The following is a 12,278-nucleotide window of genomic DNA, read 5'->3' as shown; positions in this document are numbered from 1 at the left end:
CTTCTTGTTTTGACTTGATCTAAAAAAGCAGTAATCTTGCGTTTGCAATACGAAAAGATAAGAATTGTTTTAAAAATTACAATTTAAAATATTATGCGAAATATGGATCTAATAAGTAATAGAGACCTTCAGCTTCCACAATATATCCTTATTTTTAGAGTTACACAAGCAGCAAATATTTACACATAATGCCAAATGTTAATTACAAAAATGAAATATAGAAAATTTTACGTATTGACGTTTGTTAATCTAGGGCCAACAAAGATTCCTTTATACAAAATTTTATAAAATTTGTTCAACAATCTTGGAATTCAAAATATCCTTCAGATCATTGCATGTAATTTACAATTCATTGTGGCTTGATACATGATCAACAATTTCTGAAACAAAGAAAAGAAATAAATGTTTCATAAAAAAAATATTTAAATACATTTAAAAAATATATTGCGGAAAATATATACCGCTGTCTCTCCATGTCTGTCTATTTGCATTCTCTATCTTTTGTTGCAGAACTTTAATTTCTTCATCGTAACTAACCCATTCCGGCAAGATACGCATCGCTGCTTGTAATTTCGCTTCCTTGGTCATTGGGTTATTACACTATATAACAAAAGACACGAGAAAAAGAGACATTAGTTAGTAAATTTAAAATATTAGAAATATTATAACATTCATTTTTGCGATATAAGAATATATACTAAATCTATAGTTTTGGCGTATTTCTTGGATGCATCGTTGCACCACGTTTCGCACCATAACCATTCCTGTGGCAGTGTTTTGATAGCCACTTGATGGATCATATTGTTAGGGAGATCCTGAAACAGTTACCGATTATTTTACAAAATCGCAAAGAAATGACCATGTGATAATAATGTGATGTAATAATAATATATAAAATAATATATAATCTTTATATTTTAAACATTAAAATTACTTGTTTTACATACTTGATCAAGGTTTGATAAGCTATTTGGATCTTGACTCAATGCTTGGTACTGGCCTCGCAATCTATCTCCGGCGGCAATACGACGGAATCGTTTGAGATCGACCACATACAGCGCACTGATGTGATAAGCACGACCCTGCAAGTGATTTCTCCAATAACCTTGCTTCCAAAATCTGAAACCATCCATTTCGGTTCTGCTGTCACAAAATGGCGTGTACGCATAAGGTGCGCCGCCGAGATCCAAGGTTGCTAATTCTTTCAAATCCGCTCTTACTACCTGTACGAAAATAATAGTTAAAAAAATAAATTAAATAATTAAGAATATTAAGTTATATCGAGAAGGTAAATAAGCCTATGTGGTGAGCCTATGTCACATTAAGTTATATTGCTAAACATTTTAAATTTGTCTACCTGATCAGCATCGACAAATATTATTTTCTTAACGTTCAATGGAAACAGCACGTCGAGGAACAAAATTTTATATCCCCAAATAGTCCTTTGTTTTTCAGTTTGTTGATGAAGCCAACGAGGCCACTTGTACTGAACAAGTTCATACTCGAAGCCATATTCTTTAGCCATATGAGGTAGAAAATCCTATATCAGAAAGAAAGACTTTTGTTACTTCTTTTCGTAGTTGCAAGCAGAAAAAAATATTTCACTACTATTTGCTGTATAGACATTTACCTTCAATGTTGGTGAAAGATAATTTTTTAAGAACCAGAATTTGACTGGTGTTTTAGTGTGTTTAATAACACTTATCATCATGATCTTCAAAAATCTTTCATATAAATGCCCAGAGGCAAGAGAGAAGATATTTAATTTTTCATCTTTGTCTTCATTTTCGTCTGTCGTTGTAAACGTCCTAGTTATAGAAATGTATGAAAACATATATATGATTTATTGCAAATTTGAATTAATTATAATTTAGCTATTTTATATTAGCAATAAAATATCTCAATTAATACAAGCAATATTAGCAAAACAGTCATATGTTAAGTCAGATACCGTGTAATAAAACGATAAATTGAAGACAAGAACACATATTGGTGACTTGGAATTACACAATAATAATCAATATAAATGAACTAATAGTTCAAAGTACATTAAGATTGCAGATTAACTGGATGTTAGAATTTAAAGCCACAAATATGTTCTCCGTTATAGTATATATGCATATACTTATGTGTTTAATTTATAGGGTATGTATATGTGTGTAATTAATTATAGAAAATTATGAATGTGTAATTATTAACTATATAATAATGAGAAGCTTACCAAAATTTGGCAATGCTAAAAAAGAGAGAACAAATAAAAGTTAAGTTTAAAGGTAACGGAATACCATACTATTCATGTTAAATACTAACACCCAGCATTAGAATTCGTGAAACATAGAATACGAGTAATTCAATCAATCGAATGTATGTACCTGGAAATGGAGTTCCATAATCCAGAATCCTTCTCGTCGTCTGATAAAAGATCTACTCCTGCTTTGTCTGGCTTTTTGGAAACTTTCACTTTCAACACGTGACTCCTCAGAGAACTCATAAGGACTTTCACATCATTGCCTTTTTGAATAACGTTCTGGCCATCAATAGTAGTAAAGTCGTATATTTCTGCGGATCGTCCCTGCCGAAGTCGCAACACCCATTCGCCAGGATTTGCTTTAAGCTGAAAGTATCCTAAATTGGCCATTACTATAGTATCAACCATCACAGATTGTTTCTCAGTGCCTAATGTAAATTGAAGACCTCTTGGTGGATTTCCCATTACTGCTTCAAAACAGTGACCTTCGAGCAGCAAGTATTCTAATTCAAATTCACTGAAGCAATACACAATAAAGGTTTTAATAAAAAACTGAAGTAAAAATTATTTGATTCAAATTTATAATAAAATATATTTTAATATTTTTACCTGTGTACACCCATTGCGACATTATCGAGTTTAATGTTATCTAAATCATAAACACTTCGAACTACTTCAACAAGCCAGTTTTCAGGTGCATGAATGTATTGAGTTAATAACGATGAAGTTGGAAGTTTTATAAATTTTGCGATAGAACCACTAATATCTCCTTCTGTTGTAAATTGCAATTCGGGTTCGAGCACAAATCGATAAAAGCTGTAATAAGAGTGAAAAATATAGTATATAACAAATAAGAAAAGAATTATGAAGAAACTCAAGCATTACTTTACCTCTTCAATGGCATATCGCTATTCTTATCTACGCAATTCAAAAATACTTTTATATTGCAATTTAAGGCTTGTTGTAGAGTTTTCAATATCGGGCCCAATTTTTGAGCACCACGTGAAACTGGATCTACAATGGCAATAAAGTTGAAGGCAACTTCATCAGGATTAGCTGCTGGAATTTTTATGACGCTGCAAAATAAAACAAACATGTATAAATATGAATTCTTGCATGTAATATGTATTCAGTAATCGAACACATTTGTCTATGCTGTGTTCTTTAGTTATACCGGGTGGTCCACTTAAATCCTACATCTTGAATATTTCGTTTATTTTTAACAATACGAAAAAATGTTTCAAATAAAAATGGAACGGTGTCGAGGAGGATACGTTTTAGTCACATTGTTTTTTTTTCTAAGTGGAGGCGCTAAAAAGATATGAAGGTCACCTTCACTTTTTTAAATGGAATTATGTAATTTTTTAGATAACGTGATTCCTCTAACTATTTTGCATATAAAAGTATTAAGGTAGAGATACCAAAAAACTAATAGTTTTCGAGATATTTTACACTTTATTTTGATACATTTTGACACAAAATGTTAAATAACTCGTAAACTGTTGACTTTTTGATTATCGTACCTTAATACTTTTGTGAACAGAATAATGAGATAAATCAAATGGTGTAAAGAAAACACATAGTTGCTTTTTAAAAAAAATATGTGTACAAAATGGATAATTTTTTAAATACGCAACTATGTATTTTCTTTACACCATTTGATTTATCTCATTATTCTGTTCACAAAAGTATTAAGGTACGATAATCAAAAAGTCAACAGTTTACGAGTTATTTAACATTTTGTGTCAAAATGTACCAAAATAAAGTGTAAAATATCTCGAAAACTATTGGTTTTTTGGTATCTCTACTTTAATACTTTTATATGCAAAATAGTTAGAGGAATCACGTTATCTAAAAAAAATTACATAATTCCATTTAAAAAAGTGGAGGTGACCTTCATATCTTTTTAGCGCCTCCACCTATAGAAAAGAAACAAGGTGACCAATACATGTTCCCCTCCGAACCAAACAATTTTTTCCTTAGATATTTTCGCGTATCATTAACGGTAACAGAGATATTGCCTTGTAACAGAGTTACTGGGACACCGTGTGTGTGCGTGTGTGCGTGCGTGTGTGTGTGTGTGTGTGTACACACACATACATGTATAAATCATTATTTTACCTGTGATCATCTCCATGGAAAGGAACATCATATCGACTTCGAGTTTGTGGACGTGGCACTAAGAGTGAAGTGATCTTCATAATCGTATCATCCGTAATATTATTTTCTTCTATATAAAATATTATTCCACACACCCCCCCACACACGCACCATATTCATCTTCATTGAAGATTTGATCCTTTATCAATTTCATGAATAACTTCTCGCCATAGGTACTTTGGCTAAATCTTTCTAATAAAGAGAAGTCATCATTTATAAATTCTTCATTATTATCCAAAGGACCAATAACACGACCATTGCACAAAACTGCTCTTGCTCCCGGTTCCATGTTTAAAACGGCTTTAACGTAGTGTTGATGCAATGATAATATCGAATTTTGATTCTCTAAGATTGCTGCCACAGATTCATCCTGCAGTAATAAAATTATTGTGATTTTTATACAGTACTTATAGATAGATGTATATCTTACCTCAATCTCAAAGTTATCATTAGCAATGAGAGCTACAGTGTCTTCTTTGAGAATTTTACGCATGTAAAGTATAGCCTTTTCCGGTGATAATGCATTTATTGCAGCAAGTACAATTTTGTTAATATCAGACTTTAGATTTGTGTCATCTTTCGCATTAATAATAATACTAATTCGCGCATCAGTATTTGATTCCTAATAAAAATATATAAATTTTATATATTCTGTTTCATATATATCACATAAAGTATAATTATAAATTACATACTACATATTCAAGGGCCTCTTGTAGTAATTGTCTGCCAGATAATGATTTCAAGTCAGCTACAACCCAGAAGGAATATAAATGACGTATATTGCGACGCGGTACAAACAAGTAGTGCATTTTCTTCATTAAATAAGTTGATAGATTTTGAGAAGCCCATTTAGTATAATCGTCATCTTCAGGAACTGTACCGATTAAATTTAACCATGCATTTTTATCCACTTTTAAGATACGTTCATTCAATCTAGGAAGCGAAATAATCAAATTTAAATAAATTATTATGTTGATTGAATTTAAGTACAAGTGTGTGTTTGTGTATGTATGTTTTACATACCGTGGCATAACATTTGGTTGGTTCATGAGAAAATCAACAATGTCGTCTCCTTCTGTTACTTCACCTCGATACACTGCTTTTTGCAATATGGGAGTTTGCAACATAATAGTAGATAACACTGCTTCCTCATACGATTCAGAATTGATCTGATTAGGCGTTAAAGGTACACCGTTTAACAAAGCTTGTGGAAACTTCTTAAAACCACATCGTTTTATAAAATCACTGGCTAAATGCCGTCCTACATCGTATTCTGACTCTTCACCAAGAATGTAAGATATACTAGCGGATGAGTCTCTGGATCTGATAACTTTTTTTATATCATCCACATCAGCACCAGAATGCCCGGTAGAATGTATTCCTAACTGGAGCAAAAATAAATTTTATTATTATTTTTTTTTAATAAAGACACATTAAATTTTAAATATAAAATTTCACCTCTGACAAGAAATGTAAAGCCTCTTTTGGACTTCTAGTGTCTGCAAAATAGTGATATGCATTGTTAATTGCGACACTGGCATCTATTAAACCTGTTGTAGATGTATTATAATTTGTCACAAAGACAAATCCCACCCTCAATGGTGCAGAATGCGCATAGAGAGATTGTGCCAGAGCAATAAGTGGCATGGAATCATCACTTAAAGGATCGATAATTAATACCTAAAGAAAAATAATATATTAATTATTGAACATAAGGATTTACTATTATGATTAATTTAATAATACTAACTAAATTATATAAATTCCTTCTAATATTTCTGAGCATGCCAGGAAACGTTGGCCGTAATAATTCGGTTAATGATGGTGACCAATTACTATAACGTGGATCATTTTCGATATCATTGATCCAATTAATCGCAGAATCTCTTATGTCCATTGCAAAATTTTGATTATCTGTACCTCCAGATAAATCTAAAGCTAACAATTTACTCATTTTTTTATTACTAAAGCCTGAAATAATTCACAAAAATATAATTTAAATATGTATGTGCAATTTAATGTATTATTTAATATTTAGGTACATATACATATATAACTATTTGCAAATTGTACCAATTTTATGAAGAGCTTCCATCACTCGTAGTTCACTCCTTAAAGATTCTAAAAGGGCTAAAATATCAATAGCTTCCAGGTCAAAATATAAGCCATTGATAAAAAGCGCTGTGTCAGTTGGTTGTATATTTAGACTTGCCATAAATATTTCCTGATTCAGTTTCATTTCCTTCTTCATATCAATATTCACTTTAGTTCTAATTAGTGATTTTGCCTATATAAAAATAATTTATTACATATATGTATACTCTGTCATATAGATACTTTATTTCAATACATACTTGCATAGGAAAATTTTGTGATATATCAGTCAAAATGTTAAGTGCTTCTATAGAGGGAGACTTCATTATTCTTTCAGCTGCCTGATGACTTAATTCTTGAAACTGCCACACTTTAAAAGCGCCAATTTCATGACTAGTTTCCAATAAATATGTCTGTATTTTATCTAATTCAGCTTGCTGATCTGGATATAATTTTCTGAAAAAATAATACATTACACCATACTGAAAATAAAGAGAAACATATAAAAATATATAAACTGAATACTTTACGTTCTTACTAACCACCTTACTTTAAAGTCATAAAGTTGATTCCCTCAATTTCTTCCATGCCATCATTTACCATTTCAGAGCTTTTTCCTGAGTTGTCTTTAATATCAGAATCATCAGTTGCTTTGTACTCTGTAGATTTCATTTGCAACTCAACACCATAGCCTGATAAACGTAATTTCATATCCTCCCTCTCCTGTAAATTATTTTACAGATATAAGAGACAAAATTTTCTATAATATGTACAATGTTTAAAATGTATTTCTATTACATTATAATTCTGAACAAAATGACGAAGAATATAATTAATCCCTCTTGTTTCTGCTATGTTTTTTAGCTTCTCATGAAAATCAATAAATGAAGGTGTCACAACCTGACCATACAATATCATTATTTTATCAGATTCTGGAGTACTTAAATATTTATGATCTACATCATAAGTATCTACAGTTTCCCAAGTATCCTGAAAAATAAATCATGTAGTTATGAGTTACATTAACATATGAATTTTTCAATGGATAATATAAATTAAAAAAATTTTTTTTAATAAGTATACTTCCCAGGTCAAAAAACAATGAGCTATATTTATTATTATAATTCAATAAATTTATTACAATCAATAATATTAATTTGGAACGTTTCGACTTATACAAAGTCATCCTCAGCTGCACAAAACCCCAATCTAATAAGTTCACATGACAATGTCAAAGACGCAAAATCAACATTCAAAAATTATACAATTGCAATTCTCAAATATATAAAAATACACCCTAACATGTTGCAAGATTTTTTTATACATTATAATCTAATTACTCTAATGTTGAATATGTAGTCAATTTACTTGAACGATGAAAAAAACCTGTTATAATCCATTCTTCATTTTTCAGCGAGAAAGGTTAGTCCAAATAAGAGATTTCCAGTCCATTAGTCAAAAATAAAATTACATAGAGCAAATATATGGATTTCCTGACGTCAAGATTGTATATGTAGGATGAAACTTCATAAGTTAAAAAATTGACAATTTTTTTAAAAATGATAATGAAACAAATGTAAAACAAACTAAATATTGAACACTTACATTATAAAAGAAGGTAATTATTCACTAAAAAAAATTTTTTAATGCAACTTGAAAATATACGTCTTACTGTGTAGAAAGCAATGTACAAATGATAACGTTTCTGAACTTGGAGTGTCAAAGCGGTTGGTATATGTTTATTATTATTGTTTATTGTCAGAAATACGTTTTAGCAAATGCACATATATATCGTCAAAAGATTCGGTATCCTTCTTTAAATTTATGCCGTTTAATTGTTCTTTTATGTGTAATGTCTCTGATATTAGTCTCTTATTGTAATTAGATTCAGAATCCATAATTTTAGTATTATTCCAATCAAAATTATGATTGCATTGTAATATATGGTTGGTTAGTACCGAATGTCTAGATGGATCAAGTTTTTTATTATTCTTATGCTCGTTTATTCTGGTGTTCAATTTTCTTTTAGTTTGTCCCACATAGGTTGCGTTACAATTGCTACATGGGATCTTATATACCATATTATTACTATTACCTATTTCTTTTTTATCTTTGAGTGTTTTTATAAAACATATCTAATTTTTATTCAAGCATCTGTAACCTATGTTATAAAGAGATTTGTTGAACATATTTGTAACTGATTGTGTTATACCGTGGATAAACGGGGTTTTGTACGGCTGAGGATGACTTTGTAAAGTCGAAACGTTCCGAATTAATATTACTGATTGTAATAAATTTATTGAATTATAATAACAAATATAGCTCATTGTTTTTTAACCTGGGAAGTACTAATTTTTAAAAATTCAATGGATAAATTTGTAGACTTATAAGATAGACCCAGCATGCTCTTATGATAGAAATTAATTCAACATAACAGTAAAAGTGAGTAAGAGCAAAAACAACGGTGAAGTATCTCTATTCTTCTCTATTGCAGTGAATATGTGCGAGTGTGAGAAGAATAGAGATTCTCCAATGTTTTGCATCTCTTACTGTTCTGTTGGCTTCACTTCTATCATAGAGACATGCTGGATCTATCTTATAAGTCTATGAATATGGATAAATTACATAATATAATATGATAAATTGCCAACCTGCTCAAGTAACTTATCTGTATCTTCTAGAGAACAAGTAAATGTTTCACCAATATTAACAAAATTGTCGCAAAATCCATACGAAGAAACATTTTTATTCACAGCCATTTGAAAGAACATTTCTACACGAGCAGAATAAATACGTAGAGACATTCCTAATTTAAAAACTGCTATCTCAGATTGAGATAGATACTTTTGAGCCAATTGTAAAATTATGTTATAATTGTCTTGCTGTGAACCTGTTTGAAATAATTAGAGAAATTGAGTATAAAGAGCTTGCACTTTTAACTCAATTGAAAAATAACAATCAAATAATAACATAATTACGTGGTGTAGAATGTTTAATTATTTTGGAATATGATTCAATAAATTTCCAAAAGTAGCTTGGATTCTCATCGCTAAGATATTCAGCTGCTTCAAGAACAAGAGGCGTTTCTTTCCATTTGGCATTTATTAAAGTTGTTACGTATTTGTTAATTTTCTTGTCTGCTCTAAGTTGATAGGAGCATAATGAGAGTATGTAAAACAATATGAGTCCCCTCATCTGCAACAAATAGGAAAGAAATCAAGATCATCAACAAATTGTTATTATAAATCTTCTTTGAACAATAAAATTTTAGTAGAAAGACACGTCTTTTTTTAGAGAGAAAATCGAGTGTTTTATCAGTAAAATTTTGCAAATCTTCACTGAATTCACTATGAATCGTACTTCATACACACATATGTCATGAATATACAGGATGATAAGAGACAAGTTGTCTAAAGATGCACGATAAAATCTATATGTGGTATCTACATGTAAATTTAATATTTCATTGATCACAAACAACCGTGGGGTGTCGATCTTGTCGACACAGCCTAGGTTTAGACAAAAAATGACACTGTATACATATATCGCATATACCTTGAAAAAAATGACTAAAGTTATCTTAGCTACGAAAAATGCATTGATGACTACTGCTGATCCACCCGGTGCACGTACCACATACACAATAACTTAGAATGGTAACTGGAGTAATTGGATTTAACAGCAATTATCATCCGGCAAATATAAGATCACACACTAGGCAAAGAAAAATGTGTGAGAACGGCCATCCCGACCATCGACATATAGGTTGCGTTCCGAAATTTGACTCTGTCAACTCCGAGTATATTTATCTTTGTTCAACATTCGGCGAACAACAAGGATGAAAGATACTCAGGGTGCAAACCCATGCAGCGGAATAGCAGAACGCGGAACGAGAGCGGAACCAATCACGAGCGTTCACGTTTCTCAACCATTTTTAGGTTAGGAAATCTGTCGTCATTAATACTGACAATGTGTAATAACTAATAATCACGAACGATCACGTTTCTCAAGCATTTTTTGATTAGGAAATCTGTCATTAATAATGAGTAATAACTAATAATTTATCTCTGTACTCACTACGTTGTTATTCCGTCAGTTTTGTTACGTTGAAACGTGAACCCATGCAGCGGAATAGCGTAAGGGAGGGTTCACACCTTGACGGAAAAGCGGAAAGCGGAAGAGCAGTTAACCGATCAAAACTCGTGCTGGTAGTAAATAGTACAAAACTAACAGAAAGTCGACTACCTGATTGGCTACTGCTTTTCCGCTTTCCGTTTTTCCATCAAGGTGTGAACCCGCCCTAACGCGGAACGAGAGTAGAACCAATCACGAGATTCTCTAGAAACACGGAATGCTCGTTATTGGTTCTGCTCTCTTTCCGCGTTACGCTATTCCGCTGCATGGGTTTGCACCCTTAACTAAGAGCCCCAACACACACTTTTGCATAACGCATAAAGCATGTGCTTAAGGAATTTCATTGGCTCATTTTCTTATGCATGAATCAATGGACCAATCAAATTTTTTATGTATATGGTTTATGCGTTATGCAAAAGTCTGTGCTCCCCGCTTAAACCATGCGAATTTGATTATCTTTATGAGAAACAATCTGGTGGTGCTGGCCAATATGCTCGCATAACTGGAATTATAGAGGTATAAATAATAGATTTGTATCATTAATATTTATTGATATTATTCATCGAGAGCCCTTAACTTTATCAAACTCAATTATTTGTTTGATTCCAAAGTGATCAGGCTTAAGCGGGGAGCACAGACTTTTGCATAACGCATAAACCATATACATAAAGAATTTGATTGGACTCATGCATAAGAAAATGGACCAATGAAATTACTTATGCACATGCTTTATGCGTTATGCAAAAGTCTGTGCTCCCTGCTTTAATCAGGCTTGTCCGATCATGTAATGAAATTTTTCTCGTTCGACTCGTTCTTTCTTTCGATCCCCTCTCTCAGAATATATGGCTATACGCATGCGCGAAACGAGAGAGAACGAAAAGGCCCAAACATGGACATAGAAATATTGGGACAGAGCATTAGCTCCGAAGATAGGCGAGGGGGGTTATTCTGAAATGCGGGGGGAGTACATGCCTAAATTTTATTGGCTACAGCTATGCGCATGCTCAGTATCGTGTAACATCGATTCAGCGGCCAATCGCAAATAAATAATCGAAACAAAATGATAAAAATTTGTTGTTAAAAAATTAATTGTAACCCATTAACAATAAGATTAACAAAATAAAACAATAATTAGAAATCTGAGAAGGAATTATATAGAAGTTCTAATGAGAAAAATAAAAATATGTACTCATATTCAATATTAAACAATTACTATTTATTTGGTACTTTTATTCACTATGAAAAAATTTACTAAATTTTAATAAATATTTCTTTGAATAGTTCCAGCGAAACATTTAATAAATTTAAAGACGTATTTATTAGATCTAAGAATCATTAGTTTGAATCAACTATCATTTTTTTCATTTATCTAAATATTTATTTACCATAAGCCATAAGTAAATATTCCATTAGGACACTTTAAAGAAATATTTATTAAAATTTAACACCACAAATTTTTTTCTTAGTGTAGATAAAAAGAATACAAATTAGGATTTTAGATTTATATAGATAGATTATATAATACTACGTAGAATAAAAATTATAGAATTGAATTTTTCCATAACATGTGATATTGCTTGAAAATGTGAAACCAAAATTTGTTATACTCTTCTCGAGAGTAACATTTATAAAAAAAAAA

At 31.2% G+C, this 12,278-nt stretch overlaps 1 protein-coding gene across 2 annotated transcripts; it reads right to left on the bottom strand.

Moving 5' to 3' along the window:
- Positions 1–258: 258 nt before the first annotated feature.
- Uggt (UDP-glucose-glycoprotein glucosyltransferase) lies at positions 259–10,137 on the bottom strand. 2 transcript variants are annotated; one of them, XM_018548554.1, is made up of 23 exons: positions 10,061–10,137; positions 9,484–9,700; positions 9,157–9,395; positions 7,304–7,495; positions 7,056–7,228; positions 6,766–6,961; positions 6,485–6,698; positions 6,162–6,382; positions 5,870–6,091; positions 5,435–5,796; positions 5,104–5,344; positions 4,839–5,030; positions 4,520–4,778; positions 4,370–4,478; positions 3,139–3,324; positions 2,858–3,064; positions 2,373–2,765; positions 1,631–1,808; positions 1,358–1,540; positions 948–1,223; positions 699–815; positions 462–600; positions 259–380 (listed from the first exon to the last, which is right to left on the bottom strand). In XM_018548554.1, exons 2-23 carry the CDS (start codon positions 9,698–9,700, stop codon positions 343–345), a joined length of 4,554 nt encoding a protein of 1,517 aa, XP_018404056.1. In that variant the 5' UTR covers positions 10,061–10,137; the 3' UTR covers positions 259–342. The 2 variants fall into 2 exon arrangements, with proteins under 2 accessions (XP_018404056.1, XP_018404057.1); XM_018548555.1 differs by lacking the exon at positions 10,061–10,137 and adding an exon at positions 9,866–9,938.
- Between the last annotated feature and the right edge of the window lie 2,141 nt (positions 10,138–12,278).

Source organism: Cyphomyrmex costatus, unplaced genomic scaffold, assembly GCF_001594065.2.
Source record: "Cyphomyrmex costatus isolate MS0001 unplaced genomic scaffold, Ccosl1.0 scaffold732, whole genome shotgun sequence".
Taxonomy (NCBI): domain Eukaryota; kingdom Metazoa; phylum Arthropoda; class Insecta; order Hymenoptera; family Formicidae; genus Cyphomyrmex; species Cyphomyrmex costatus.
This window is presented reverse-complemented; position numbering and strand designations above follow the sequence as displayed.